At 37.6% G+C, this 16,593-nt stretch overlaps 1 protein-coding gene across 1 annotated transcript in view; it reads right to left on the reverse strand.

Annotated features, from left to right (window-relative positions):
- Positions 1-16,593, reverse strand: part of LOC150090032 (uncharacterized) — a 329,054-nt gene that overhangs the window by 19,472 nt on the left and 292,989 nt on the right. Inside the window, exons 20-21 of the mRNA XM_090368942.1 lie at positions 10,869-10,925; positions 7,821-7,841 (exon numbers count right to left, since the gene is read on the reverse strand). Coding sequence (XP_090225068.1) covers positions 7,821-7,841; positions 10,869-10,925 — 78 coding nt within the window. The remainder of the gene's footprint in view (positions 1-7,820; positions 7,842-10,868; positions 10,926-16,593) is intronic.

The raw sequence follows: 16,593 nt of genomic DNA on the forward strand, positions 1-16,593 counted from the left end.
ATCAACATCTGGAACGCTGTTGGTTAGGCGTTTGCCAGGCAGACATCTCTGTAGTACCCCCTCCTTGTGCTCAAGGCGCCAGCGGTTACAGAATTTCAAGAGACACTTCCCAAATGTGACTCTGGACACTCTCAACTCATTCAACATCGGCCTGTGGACTATAAACAAGGCATATCGCGATGGCATCTTGTCCTATCTTGCTGTCTGTAAAGGACATTTATGTAAGTGCCGATCTTAGTTAGCCAATGTCATTTCATGTTCTGCTCAACTTGTAGTCCTTTTTCGCTATAATTACTACTTCATTTTTACATTTTGATTATCATCTTTGCTTTTATCTATTAATTATTATATAGTTATATTATTTTATTTCTTTTTTTTTTTTCCTATTATAAAACAAAATCACTTGTATAAACAACAAACTGTAAAATTCCTCTGGCTTTCTATGTAAGGAATTGTATAAAATTTATCTTAATAAAGAATCTTATTATTATTATATTTTCTGGTGACTACAGCTGGAAAGTGACGAAACACAATATGACTCCACAGACGTTGACGAGCCCTTTACTGAGTAGGAAGTATCATCTGCAGACTGTAGAATTTGAAATAAAAAATCACAAGGCTACAATCTACTTGAGCCTGAAATCATAAAGAAAGCAACTGAACAAGCACCACAGTTAATTCTAAATATATTCAACCACTGCCTGAGCTCTGGTGGGTTCCCCTCAGATTGGAAGGTCGCCTTTGTCAGGCTCATCCTCAAGAATCCCACCAAGCAGCAAGAACTCTGATTTTTACAGGCCTATTGCCCTGCTGTCCATCCTCAGCAAGGTGCTGGAGTATCTCATTTGCCAAAGAACTGAAATCGACTACAACTCTGCAGAACTAGCCAGTCCCAACCAGTTTGGTTTTAAGCAAGGCAATTCCACTTTAGATGCAATTGAAAATATTATGTTGACATCAAGAATGTTACAGATGGACCCCTGCCAGGACTTGGTCATGTGCCTTTTTGGTGTTTGGGTAGAGGGAATGACCTCACCCCTAGGAAGCTTATTCGTGGCCACATGATACCCCATGGGTCAGTGTTGCCCATAGTTGAGAAGAGGTACTCCCAGGATAGCTTCTTGTGCTGCCTGATCATTGTTGTATAATAATTCTTCATCTCCCTGTACAGGTTTCTAAGATGCTCCACTTCCACCTCAGGCCAGGACCTCCTAGTACATTGGAAGGTGTACCTTCCTTGATTAACTTTCCTCCTGAGGGCATAAAGCTCTTGGAACCACCAAGGCACCACCCCTGGGATTAGGTTTTCCATTTGATGGCAACGTTTGCTGCATTCACTATTGTTTCCATGACTCTTCTTTGGTGGTGATCCAGGTCGTTATTCTACAGGTCTTCATATTGTAGGTGAGTGGCAGCATTACAGAATATTTCCTTGAAAAGTGGCCAATTGGCCTTCTACACAGAGTATTGCTGCAGCAGTTGTCCAGGGATAGTTGTGGAATTGAGTGATCTGTCAATGTTGAAAGTGATCACACTGTGATCTGATGTGGTCCATCCCTCTTGCACAGTCCAATCAGAGATATACCCAGAGAGTGATCTTGAAGCAAGGGTGACATCTATAGTGGCCTCCCAAAGGGAACTGCAGAAGGTGGGGAGATTATTTGGTCTATTCAGTACAGTTAGGTTGCTGTTAGCTAAAAATTGTTCCAGTAGGTGTCTGTTCTGGATGCTGCGGCACTCTGGTGTTTGGCTATGCCAGACCGGAGACCGACAGTTCATGTCAGCCCCAATCAGGATCTTGGTACTAGGAAGTTCAGTGCTAAGGTTCTATAAGTATTGTATAGCCAGGGTAATATCTTCTCCTGGGTGACAGTAGAGGAAGACCACATAGAACTTGCCAAGAGAGCTTATGATGTCATACCACAACAGTGGCCCAGGGAGTCTCCCCAGAAATCTGAACAATCTTGAAAGTCAGCAGGTAACCCCCTCACTTCCTTAGCACAGGCATAGGTTTCTTGAGGGGACAATACTGTCATCCAGTAGGATGTCAGTATTGCCCTTTGATTTTCTTAGTTAATTGGCCAGCAACAGCTCTGGTCCTCTGTGCATTGAGTTGAAATAGTTTGATCCTGCTGGCATTATTCTGTTTATTTTGTGTTCCGATAATTGATTCTTATTTGGAATGCACTTAGCTTTCTGGTAGATTGGACACTTATTATCGCAAATCGACTGAGGGCGGGCCATCTTTTGGTTTTTGCAGTTGGCACATATAAGGTCAGATGCTTTATTGGAACATACATTGATATCATCAATGTATGTCCCATGTCCTTTTTCTACACGGTGCCCACATGTCTGCTCGGACTGCGTGCGGGTGCGGGTTATGTGCCCGAACCTACAATATTTAAAACATTTTGGCACTGTGATGTGCTCTCTGTATCGGTGACAACTCCACTTGATATAGACTCTGTTTTGCTGTGCTAGCACCCACCAGGCAGGCGGCACAAAGCTCCACAATCCAGTTCACCATGTTCCCTGTTTTTGAGCCTGACTGGTGTTTAGGGTCTAATTGATTATGTGACGTGGAGCACTAGGGGTTTCCCCCATCTCTGCATAGTTTACGTTGTCGTGTGATACAGTACACTGTACAGACCAAAGATTTAAAAGTGTATGGATATTGTGGTATGTTGTACCATTGTTCTTCTGCCCATTTAGCCACTGGGCCCCTAGTGGGTCCCAATGTTGCCCTAGTGGGTCCCAACTAAGCCCCGTGGAGGCAGACCAGATACACCAGTAATTTCTTTTACTCTGGCAGGCCCTGCCACCTAATTTCCTGAGATTTCAGTAGCTAGGGCCTAGGGGGAAAAAAAAAATGGAGATAACACAAGAATTGGAAAAGCCGAGAATAGTGAGCGTAGTTTAATTTTTTCATATTTAAATTTGGACGTGTGGGATGTGCGCTAGAGTAGGGGAGGGAGACTGAAGGCTGGGGGGAAAGTCAGAAGTATGGAAACAAAAGAGAAGGCAACCCCAATGATTTTCAGTGGGGCATGCCCATGCCCCACCAGGAAGAATCAGGGGGACAGGGAGGGAAGGAAACAATAAATCATCCCCCTATCCCCACCAGGATAGGAAAAGAAAGTGGGCAAGGCTAGGTGCCCTGCTCAGAGTGCCAACTGGTGAGGTGGCAGCTTGGTGATTTCCTTGTCTTATCATGGTAAGAAGAAGATGGGACTTCAGTCTTGGCTTCAGCCAGCAAAGTGGTTTCACAAGGTGTCCAGCCTGGGCCACCAACTGGCAAGGTGGCAACATAACTGCAGTTTGATTGGAGAATCCATTTTGGTGTTTTTCTTATCCTATCGTGATGGGGGAAGATAAGACATCAGTTTTGGCTTCAACCAGCACAGTTAGTGCTGGTTGAAGTCAAATCAAGTCCCATGCAGTTTTTGTAATGATGGCAGAGTGTCTAATTTAGTGTTTGTTACACCGGATCTTTGTAGAGGAAGCGATGAGTCTATTCAGTTTTGTGATCAGATTTTTTCGATCACAGGATAGTGGTTGTTTCTTATTCAGTTTTGCCAGTGTTGCTGTTCAGGCTGAGGTTCAGTGCAGGGTTTGTAGTGATGAGGTTGTTCTGGTCATGCTAAATGGCTGCCAAGTTTAGCCAAGAGGTGTGCGGAAGAAAAATTTCAAACTGAAGATGTAGCTTTCACTAATTTATGATATAACAACTATTACTGGGCTAAATAAAACCAATGCAGCCAAGTAATAGGGGTTAAATTATACATATAACAAAGTACATTTTCAATCAGTAGTTTTTCTTACACAAATCACTGCTGCTTGTTTAGATTCAATACATTTATTCATTGTTTGACACAAGGTACCCAATTGAGGCCACCTCTTAAAGCAAGCTTATATAGAATTGGCAAAAAAAAAAAAAAAAAAAATCAACTACCCACAGGGTGAAGAAAAATTTCCACACATCTATCCTACAACCATCCTTCCTCAATTTGAATTAATGCCTGCCTTGTGTGTGTGTGTGTGTGTGTGTGTGTAGTCTGAGCAAGAGGAAGGATGTTATTAGCAATGAGTTTACTCAGTTTAATCAAGTGCTAATATACAAGTATATTAGCACTTGATTGTTCACATTTGGGTATTCTTCATATATCTTTGGTTCATTTATGAATATTTTTTCCCCTTTTCAATACAATTTATTTCAAAGCATAAGCTGAGGTTTAGCATTAGCATTAGTAGAGGCATACGATGAAAGGAAGCAAGCTTATGCATCATCACCCGCCAAAAAAAAAAAAAAAAACCTCCCATTTCACCCCTCCATTCATTTCAAATGCCTGTCCAGCTCAGCCTTAAATTTATTTAGGCTATCAACTTCCACAAAAAAAGATGGAAGTCTGTTCCACCAATCAACTACCCACTGGCTAAAGGCAAATTTCTGCACATATATTCTACAACTGTCTTTCCTCAATTTGAATCTGTACCCCCTCAGGTTCTTAATCTGAGCAAGAGGAATCCCATCAGCATTCAGCCTGCCCAAGCCATTCAAGGTCTTATACATCTCAATCAGATCACCTCACAGGTGCCTACTCTCCAGGCGCTGCAATTTGCAGAACATAAACCTTTCTTGGTAAGAGCACCCCCTTTGTTCCCCTCACCAATCTTGTTGCCCTTCTTTGTACTCATTCTAGCAACTCTACATCTTTCCTAAAATGAGGCCTCCAGACCTGTACACAGCACACTACGTGTGGCCTGACCATTGCCTTATATAAAGGGATAATCACCTCCCTGACCCTACTAGCAAAATTCCTATATATCATTGACAAGACTCCATGACCTGCCCTGCCAGCCCGTCTGCACTGCTCAGCAAACTTCATATTCGACTGCATAATTACCTCCAGGTATTTTTCACTTTCCACTTCCCTGAGTGTAGTACCACACACTTGGTACATTTCACTTTGCTAATTGCTACCCATATGCAGTACTTTGCATTTGTCAATGTTAAACTTCAGTTGCCACTTCTCAGCTCATTTGTCCAACTTATCTAGATCCAACTGGAGTAGCATACTGTCTTTACTGTCATTAACAACCCTGCCAAACTTTGTATCATCCGAAAACTTGAACATTAAACCTGATATACCTTTATCAATATCATTGATAAATATACAAAACAACAATGGGCCCAACACCGAACCCTGAGGAACTCCACTAATAACATTTGTCCACGAAGAGCAGTGTCCATTGATTACCACCCTCTGTCGTCTCCCACTCAACCATCCCTTTATCCATTGTAGCAACTTACCCTTAATGCCACATCTCTTCAATTTGCACAGCAGTCTTCCATGGGCAACAGTATCAAAAGCTTTCCTGAAATCCAAATATATGATATCAAAATTATTTTTGGCATTCAGTTCCTTTGTAACCACATCATAGTATCCAATCAAATTGGTCAGACAAGACCTCCCTTTAACAAACCTATGCTGTGTCTTAACTATTACTGCAGTCTTGTCTAGATGATCCTGCAATGCTTCTTTAACCAGTGATTCCATTATTTTCCCAGGAAAATAATGGAATCACAGGATACAAGTTAAACTAACATGTCTATAGTTACTTGTGTCACCTTTTGAACCCCCCTTTGTGAATTGGTGATACATTTGCACACCTCCAGTCCATGGGGACCTCCCCTAAGTCCAAGGAAGCTTTCATAATTATGGCTAAGGGTTTGCTTACTTCCTTTGCTGCCTCCTTTAATGTAACTGGATAGATCCCATCCAGTTAGTTAGTTGGTTAGTTATTTGGTTTTTAGGAGCATTAGCAACTAAGGCCATATTGCTCCGGGATATGCGGTGGTCATTCCCTGACCTTTCCACATCCTCCATATTTGGTGGTGATGGGCTTGAACCCCGGTCTAATCAAGAAGCATGTGCTATGCACGCTGCTCCTTCTCACCTGGCTACGGAGGCGCCTGATCCCATCCTCCCCAGGTTTATAAAGCAATTGGTATTTTAAAATATTTAAGATGAGAAAAGTACAACAATAGTTCCAATATTTTATTGTAAGTAAGTAAATGGCATTTTTTATAATTATTTAAAAGAATTAGTGACTTCATTGTTCACACAAGTATATTAGCACTTGGCTGTTCACATTCAGGTATTCTTCATCATATTTCTATGGTTTATTTATGAATTTTTTTTCCCTTTTCAATGCAATTTATTTAAAAGCATAAGCTGAGATAAATTATTTAAAAGGTTTATAGTGACTGGTACTTTAAAATATTTAAAGTGAAAAAGAGTCAAAAATCCCTCCTCTCAAGGGGAAAGCAATAGCTATAAAACAAAGGAAGTGTCAGTTGCAAAATCATTCTGGAAATTCAGACACAAATGTCTACTAAGAACAAATAAAATTCAACATCAGATGACAAACTGAGAATACCAGATATAAGACTATAATCTAAAATGATACTTCTTAACAAACCAGTGAAAGAAGAGATGCCAATTCAGCAAAATTCTAATAAAATTCAATTAAGTAAATAGAAATTGAGACAAGAAGCCCAAAATTCTTATTCTGAAGAACCAATATTGACAGTTTGACAACAGTCTGTGAGTTTTTCACCTAAGAAACATTCTCAAAGAAAGAACTAGAGACAAAAAATTCAACAGTTGTTGCCACAAAGGCAAATCAAAATTGGAATTCAGACAAGCATTCCAGACCTCCTTCATGAATTTGTGTAAAATCTAAGTTCTTCAGATTATAAAAGATTAGAAGAATAGCACTACATCATTTTTTTCAAAGGGTGCAAAAACTTGCTGATATACCTGGGCCACATTGTTTTAAGGTTCATGGTCAGGTTATCCTCAAATATCTAATTTTCATCCAACTGATAACTACTTTTGGAAATTGTACATGTTAGATAGCACAGAAGCGGTTGATATATGACTGATTGGCAGATGGTCTGTCATGGGTGAATTTATACAAATTTTTACCCATCATCATATGACAGGTTAACACTATTAATCTGATAATAGTATAAATCTTTGCATTCTATTTTTCTGTTTTAGGAACACTCTGGTTTCTACAGTGACAGCAACAAGCTTGGGCTTACATTCACTTTAAAGGCAACTTCACTATCCATGAATCAACCTAAATTACTAATATTATATTACCATATTACTAATATTATTGAACTGAATAGCATCACCATAAGAAGTGAATCTCCTATTCATTTAAAACTTCAAGGTATTGCCATAATACCTGTTATAGATTGGTCACTTGTCATATGGAATATGACCTCAGTTTGTTTCAAATGATGAATAATCCATTGAGCAGCCAAGCAGTATATGTGGGAGCAAAGCTTCTGCTTGAACAGGTAATGAAAGTTATGTGTATATTTAACCCCTGATACAAGACTACACTGGCTCTACGAAGCAGAGTAGTAAAGGTGAAGGGTTATATTTCAACACAGCTCTGCATTCCAGTTTAGTTATATATTTAAAGTTAAATATACATTCAACTTTAACTGGATGTTCTTCTGGGAGCTTTTATATCACAAACACACTGGTAGGCTGCTAACTGGCAGCATAGCAGTGATGTTTGTGATATAAAAGCTCATGCATAATAATGTCATCTTTAAAGTGGGCACAAATGCAGGCCTTGGAATATAGATTGTAGCTGTCATTACAAGAAGTAAAATGTCCCAAAGTTAGAAAAATAGAGCACACAGATGCAAACTATCAATAGCAATTCAATATATTTGTAGTACAGTATTCTTATGAACCAATATTAATTTAAAATAGTGAAATGCTTTTTCTTACCTAAAAGGATCCATTGGTAACCTAGAAAATAAAATTTTTTGAAAAAATGAAAAATAACATTACGCTTTTTAATAACATTTAAAAAACTAATAAATGTCTTAGCAAAATTTCAATAGCCATGATAAGAAATACAATAATAACATTTATGTTGTCTGCATGTAATCAGGAGTGAGTATTTCTCCTCATCATGCAGAGGTGAGTTTCCAGTATCTGGACATTTATAATCCTACAACAAAGCCAGATGTAGATTTGACCATTCTTGGCATTTGGTACAACTTCACCTTTTCCCACCCCCATATTACCTAATATTAGAAATAGTGACAAAATCCTTTCAGTATTTCATGATCAGATGAATCAAATGTACATTGTAGTTATATATAATATTCTTTTCATTTTTTAACCAAAAATCATTACTATTATATGTTTATCAAGCAAATCCACAATTAAAATGCCAAATAAGAATAATCTATTTTACATTTAGAATATTTGTGAACAAAGAAGCCTTATGGGATTCACAAATTATGTAAAGCAATTTTTAAAATCTTTTATCTCACCAATTTTTAAAATCTTTTATCTCACCCCCCCCCCCACTCCCAATCCCAACAAAGCTTTGTAACAACAGCTTTGATTCTCTCCTCATTATTACAGAAAACAAAATACACAAATTCAAATAAATAATTTATTTATTAAAATAATGTTATGTAAATTTGTGCAACCTCCATCTATAATATTATAGCATGTTAACTGATTACTTCCCCTCCTTCAGCACCCACCCACCAACACACACACAGATCTATGGTTCCTCAATGATTCTGAAATCATGTTTGAGTCTATTTATAGTCATGTCCATGGGCAAAGGGAGGGTTTAGGGTATAAACCTCTCCCCAATCAACATCAATTTTTTCATAAATTCAGGCAGGCCCTTCTTTGATGTTAAATTTGTATTATTTCATCCCCTAGCCTAAGAAAAAAAAAAAAAAAAAATTCCAGCTATGGCCCTGGTTACAGTTACTAATATTTTACTGACATGACAGTATATATGCAATAATACAAGGTCAGACACACAATAAACACCTTCTTGAAAAAACCTTCCTAACTTCTTTTGACTACAAATTAGTCAAATAATTTCTCTGTGATTCATTTTTTCTAATTCCTTGTTTTTTAATTTCAGAAGTGAAAGAAAAGATAAACAGTCCTGGGATACTGTGCTTTAAAAATAGTTTTTTACTCTTTTAACACAGAGAATGATCTTTCACCTATAGCACTGCTAGAGGCATTGCTAACAGAAAGCACTAAAAAAATTTCCAACAAAGCCTCTTAATTTGTAAATGTTGAATGCAGTCTATTTGAGAGTAAACTGTACACATCACTCAGGCACCATACATTTTTTTTATTTGCAAAATTTTAAAAGATGTGTTCTCTCTCCTTTAAATGACTTGTGGCTGTATTTCACATTCATGAAATTTTGTCAAATTCATGTGCACATTCATGTTCTAATTCATCATCTATTTCAAAATTAAAGACTATTTTAAAATGTTTAATGATATCACTACACCATCACTGTAACTTTCAATCCTTTTGTCCATGTCAATTACTAGCTGATCATAAATTACAAATAGAACATTAAATGAATCACTCTCTGCTTGTTAACATTTTCAAAGAATAGTTTCATTTTATGCCTTATTTTTCTCTGTAAAACAGTTTATCATCCATAATAGATAAATCACTTGTTTTATTGTCAAGTGGTTTAAAATCTTTTCTTAATTCCATGATGACTTCTTTCAATGATTTCAACAGTTTTTCTATATTTAAATTATTCAAATTTAGATCTTGCAATGAAAAGTTTGCTGAATTCACTCATTGTAATATTTTGAATCAGCATAAAAACATCAGTGGTTTCATAATCTTCAAATTTTTTGATGAAAGAAGCAGCTTCTATTCTAGTCCTAATATTTTGTGAATGATTTTCACAAACTCATTAACACTAGCAAAAAAGAATGAACAGCATGGATTTTTGCAGACCATCTTTTCTTGCGTACTTCTTTTAATGTTGCATTTTTTTCTAGAAAAAAATTCATAATAATGCTCTACTTTCATGTAGAAGAGTGAAAAAAAAACAAATAAGTTTATAAAAATTAAAAAAAATAATGACACTTCAGAACATTATTCTGCTGCACAACTGCCAACTATATTTAATGAATAGTTAACACAAGGTATAAATAAAGCTGATGCTGTACACTTTCTAATCCTTGCTTGTAGTTTCAAATATCTTCTAGCCATGCTTAAAGTGTCATCATAAGTTTTTGATGGCTAATTTAATACTTGCAAGGTATTTAACCCAACCTTCTCTAAATTTTCAAAATTGTACGATTTCATAAGAAGAAATCTAAAAACTTCCTTTTATTTGGCTGTCTTTCCCAACACATCTGTATAATTTATGTCAGGTTGTTGAATCAATAATTACAAAAAAATAAATTTCACTTTTTTTTAGAAATTTACAGTGAAGCAGAACTGCCATTATTTTCATGAACTCATCAAATAGCATTCATTCCAAATGATTTTGTTTTTTTATTAAATCATCAAATCGCTAATATACTCAACTTAATTTTTCACCTTTTCTGCTCAAATTTAAACTAATTCTCTCCTGAATCCTACGCTTAACATGACAATAATTTTATGGTACTTATCCCGTATTTCAAAACTTCACATCAATGTCTTTGTTCTTGATTATTATTCTGCATTCAGAATCACCTGAATTCAGGGTACCATTTCATAGTTTCATAAATTGTTTATATATTTCTTTGTTAGTTTCATTAGTTGTTAATACTTTTAAATTATTTATAGACTTCATTTGCAGACTTCTATAGACTTCATCTTATTTTACTGATATAATTTGGATTAATATTCATTTAGCAGTATTTTTCTAAAACTCTAAAACTATGTTTCAACTTTAACTTGATTCAGATTTTTTCAGCATCCACAAAACACAAAGTCTAAGTTTATATTCAATGAATTATAAAAATAATACAGGAATTGGGGAATACATACGTTATAACAGCTGCCTTTTTGGTGCCATCAGTTTGAGAGTCAGCGGATTTCTCAAAACTATAACAAGAAAAAATAAATAAAATAAATCAATCTCTATTTGTTTTCATTTACAGACCTGTTAAATTTTAAATATTGGGTGTTTTGCTAATATTTATAAGGTAAAATTAGGAGCTCTTTAATTAAGATTTTGAAACTAATTTTCATTGATATATTATAAAATTTTGATGCACTGTTAACTTTTTTATCACTGATGAACTCACATCTGAATTAAAAAATAAAAGTATATCTTCCCACATGGAGAAGAAAGCAATCAGCATACTAATCTCCAGAAGGAAAAAGATAAATACTTTTTATCTTTTTTCCTTCTAGGGAAGGGATCTAGGCCACTCTTTTCTAGAGTAGCTTTATATTCCTATTTACGATACTTAGTTTAAAGTAACTTAGATAGAGATTTTGTAGGTATTACTTAGTATCGGAAAGAGTATCAAATCCACGTGTTTACCGTTCGTAAATTGCCGCCACTGTTACGCAATAATAGATAACATAAGCTTAATATAGTATAGTATAGTACATAATATTGTCAATTAATCAGATAATTAATCTTGTTGAACTTCACTGTCAATTAAATTGTACTTTTAACTATACATATAACGACTTGGGTTACGTAACATAAATAATTAGTAAAAAATAAATAATTAATACTTAACCTGATACGGAAGTTATATAAAGGGATTTCGTAGATAACACTCGATACTGAAACATAAATATAGCATTATAACTGTGTTGAAATATAAGTTTAGGGTTTTAATTTTGTACTGAAATTGAAATTTTTATTGAAATTAAATCAAAATCATGACTCAGAGCAGAGCAGCAAAGCAAAAGGCTCAAGCTAATGGGAGTGCTGTAGCTCAGGGGAGAACTGAGGGGGGCAGTTTCCCTCTGAATCACAGCCTATTAAAATGCACTACTTGCTTGATGTTTGTGGAGCAGTCGGGAACGGGACATGATACTGCCATGGGGGATGTCTTTGTGTGTGCGCGATACAAGGAGTGTAAGGAAATCAGGCGACAACTCAGCGTTGTTATGGGCCTATATGAGAGCTTGAAGGATAGGGTGGATGCCCTTGAAGGATTAAAAGTGAGGGCCCATCAAGCTCTCGGCTGCCCACACCAATGCCAGAGCTTACACTTGGTCATCACGCAACACGGCGGCAGCCCCCAAGGCAGCATGTGCTGGTCCCAAAGGAACTAGTAGTTGTTGGTGACTCTATTGTCAGTGAAACGGGAAACATGCTTTGTAAAAAGGATAGGTAGAACAGGACCAGAGTATGTCTGCCAGGGGCAAAGGTTGATGACGTTGTAGAGGGGATATCATCTTTGGGCCCTGGAAAGATTGTGCAAGGCTCAAGGGATAGAATTTTTTTCAGCCTGGTCTGTACTTGTTAACAGGAGAGACTGCTTCTACAGGGATGGGATATACTTAAATAGAAAGGGTGCAAGAATGTTTTCTGATGCTATCGAGGCAGTGTTAGGTGGGTCGGAAAACTGCTAGATTGAGGGGATACAAGGACTAATAAATTAACAGTAGCCACTGGCAGAGGTGAAAGTGATTTTTGCACTGCTTCTATTGGAATGAGCCGCAGCCTGGAAAATAAGATGCAGGATATTTCAGAGACTGCTGGGAATCATTGGGGTACAAGTAAACACAGAAGTGTTAGGTGGGTCGGAAAACTGCTAGATTGAGGGGATACAAGGACTAATAAATTAACAGTAGCCACTGGCAGAAGTGAAAGTGATTTTTGCACTGCTTCTATTCGAATGAGCCGCAGCCTGGAAAATAAGATGCAGGATATTTCAGAGACTGCTGGGAATCATTGGGGTACAAGTAAACACATGGGTTGTGTTAGGGTAGCTAAGAAAAAGAACAGGTGCATGTATATTTGCGTGTACACCAATGCTAGGAGTTTAGTAAATAAATTTGATGAATTTGAGTTATTGCCAGTATTGCTCAAAACATCAAAGGCAGATATTGTGGGGATTTCAGAGACGTGGTGTCACACAGATATAAGGAATGCAGAACTGGAATTTGGGGAGTACAATGTCTACAGAAGGGATAGACAGGATAGGAAGGAAGGAGGGGTTATGCTATTAGTTAAGAAATACATAAAATCCAAGGAAGTGAAGCCAGTCGACATCGCTAGGCAGTGCAGTGTCGAGTCAGTTTGGTGTGACATAAGGGAGATCAAAATTGAGAGGAGTGTGCTATAGGCCTAATGACTCTGATGAGTATAATAAGAAATTGTACAGGGAAATAGAGTGGGCCAGTAAATCAGAGAGTCTTATAATGATGGATTTTAATTTCCCAGATATAGACTGGAATTTGGGGGCTGGTTACTCACACACTAGCAGGGCTTTTGTGGATTTATTGGATGATTGTTTTCTACATCAGCATGTTCGGGAGGCAACTAGAGGGAGTAATACTCTTGATTTGATTATCAGTAGTGATTCTTCATGCATTAAGAATCTGCAGGTAAATGAACCACTAGGTGGCAGTGATCACAGTGTGCTGAAGTTAATGAACCACTAGGTGGCAGTGATCACAGTGTGCTGAAGTGGGATTTACTCAAAGAGGTAACTACCATTAGAGGTAAAGGGAAGGGTTATTGCTTTCGTAAAGGCAACTACGATGGACTGAGACAGTATTTAAATTCTATACAGTGGGACCAACTGATGATGTTACCAACAGCAAATTCAAAATGGGAATCATTCAAAGAATTTATCTTGGAAGCTACTAGGCTTTACATACCAACTAAGAAATATTGTTCAAGGTTTAGGCCTAAGTGGATGTCAGATGAACTAATGAGGCATATGGCAGAGAAGAAAAATGCATGGGATACATATGATTTAACACGTGACACAGAAGCCTATGATAGATACAAGTTGATCTGTAACCAAGTTACAAAGGAGGTTAGGCAGGCGAAGGCAGATGACAAATCTTTGGCAAGGGATGCAAAGAAAAACAGCAAAGAGTTCTTATGTAAACTCTAGAAGGAAGGGGATGAATCAGATTGGTCCACTGGATATCGATGGGTCAACAGTTGATGATCCTGCTCAGGTAGCTAACAAACTAAATGAATATTTTGCATCGACATTCACACATGAGGAGTTATTCAGTGAGGGGAATGCCAGAGGTATATTAAACTCTGGCAGTAAGCTAGAGAATCTTGTAATAACTGAGAGTAAAGTGGAGGAGAAATTGTTGAAGATAACTACAAGAAAGGCACCTGGGGTGGATGGGATGTATCCAGTTATATTAAAGGAGGCAGCAAAGGAAGTAAGCAAACCCTTAGCCATAATTATGAGAGCTTCCTCGGACTCAGGGGAAGTACCCATGGACTGGAGATGTGCAAATGTGACCCCAATTCACAAAGGAGGATCAAAGGGCGACACAAGTAATTATAGGCCTGTTAGTTTAACTTCTGTTCCTGGAAAATTAATGGAGGCACTGATTAAAGAAGTACTGCAGGATCATCTAGACAAGACTTCAGTTATAGCTCAGACAGAATGGTTTTGTTAAGGGGAAGTCTTGCCTGACCAATTTGATTGGATACTATGATGCAGTCACAAAAGAACTGGATGCAGGGAATAACTTTGATATTATATACTTGGATCTTAGAAAGGCTTTTGATACTGTTGCACATGGAAGACTGCTGCACAAATTGGAGCAGTGTGACATTGGAGGCAATTTGCTGCTATGGATAAAGGGGTGGTTGAGGGGGGAGAAGACAGAGTGGTAATCAATGGACACTGCTCATCATGGACTAATGTTATTAGTGGAGTCCCTCAGGGTTCAGTATTGGGTCCATTATTGTTTTCTGTATTTATAAATGATATTGATGATGGTATATCAAGCTTAATGTCCAAGTTTGCAGACGATACGAAGGTTGGCAGGGTTGTCAAGGACACTACTGACACTATGCTGCTGCAACAGGATCTGGAAAGGTTGAGCAGATGGTCTGAGAGGTGGCAAATGAAGTTTAACATTGACAAATGTAAAGTACTACATATGGGAAACAGCAACCCCAGAGCAACGTATCAACTCTGTGGTACTACACTGACAGTGGTAGAGAATGAAACGGACCTGGGGGGTGGTTGTGCAGGCAGGTATGAAGTTTTCTGAGCAGTGCAGACAAGCTGCAAGAGTAGCTCATGGTGTATTGTCGATGATATATAGGAATATTTCTAGCAGGGATAAGGAGGTGATTATTCCCTTGTATAAGGCAATGGTCAGGCCACACCTAGAGTACTGTATACAGGTCTGGAGGCCTCATTTCAAGAAGGATGTAGAGATGCTGGAACGAGTACAGAGAAGGGCAACAAGATTGGTGAATGGAACAAAGGGGTGCTCTTACGAAGAAAGGCTTAAGTTTTGCAAATTACAGTATCTGGAGACTAGGTACCAGCGAGGTGATCTGATAGAGGTGTATAAGGCCTTGAATGGTTTGAGCATGCTCAATGCTGATGGGATTCTTCCTCTTGCTCTGAATAATCACCTGAGAGGGCATAAATTCAAATTGAGGAAAGACAGATGTAGGATAGACGTGAGGAAATTTGCCTTTAACCAGCGGGTGGTTGGTTGGTGGAACAGACTTCCATCCCTTGTCGGGGAGGTTGATAGCCTGAATAAGTTTAAGGCTCAGCTGGACAGGTATTTCGAACGAACAGAGGGGTGAAGTGGAAGTGGTTATTTTTTATTTATTTATTTATTATTTTTTTTTTTTTGGCTGATGCTGCATAAGCTTGCTTTCTTGCATCAAATGCCTCTACTAATGCTAATGAAACCTAGATCCCTTCCCCTATCCTCCCACTGAGCATTGCCACTCTAGAATGGTACTGGCAGGTACATAAAGAACATTCTTCTTTGAATAAATAATACAAGGAAACACTTCAAAACAGTATTTCTTGAAATCTATATCATTTTCCCTTTATTAAGGTAGACAATTAGATTTCTTGACTAATAAATGCACATATGTAACCATATGTATGGGAATGTATTCAGCAGATCACTCTTGACCCAAAAATCTTTTAAATTGATTGAACTTATGGCATGCAATTATATCACTCTGAAGATCAATTAAACTCTCTTGAATTTCTTCCTCAACATCAGTGGGTTGTTCCTCAAATGGATCTAAAATCCAATATGAGATATTAAGGTTTAACAGGTCATTAAATCTTTCCTGCAGATCTGTGTGCATTTGCTCTAGATGTATCACATAAACAGTAATGTGATCATGTTCGGGTTTGGAAATTGTAAAAATTCCTGGCGTCCAATGTTGTTCCAATAGACTTCAAGCTTTTTAAGGAAAGAAACATTGCCTTCCTTACTATCTATGAGGCTACTGTGTTTACCCTGTAAGGTCTTGTTTAATAAATTAAGTTTGTCAAACATATTTGCCAGATAAAATATGTCTGCCTTAGCTCCTTAGCACCATGGAGTTTTTCTTCGTGCTCATTATGAGAAAGAAAGGAAACGATGGTGCCCCAGAGTGCAATAAAACAATTTCCCTTGGACAGCCACCTCACCTTGGTATGCAGCAGCTGTGTATGGAAATCTTTGTCATTTTCTTCACACAGCTGCCAGAAAAGACAATCTTGAAGGGCATGTGATTTGATAAAGTTTACAGTCTTTATGACAATTGAAAGCGAAAAATTTAAACATCCTCATA

This window comes from Mastigoproctus giganteus, chromosome 2, assembly GCF_048544385.1.
Source record: "Mastigoproctus giganteus isolate SK-2022 chromosome 2, ASM4854438v1, whole genome shotgun sequence".
NCBI classification, from domain to species: domain Eukaryota; kingdom Metazoa; phylum Arthropoda; class Arachnida; order Uropygi; family Thelyphonidae; genus Mastigoproctus; species Mastigoproctus giganteus.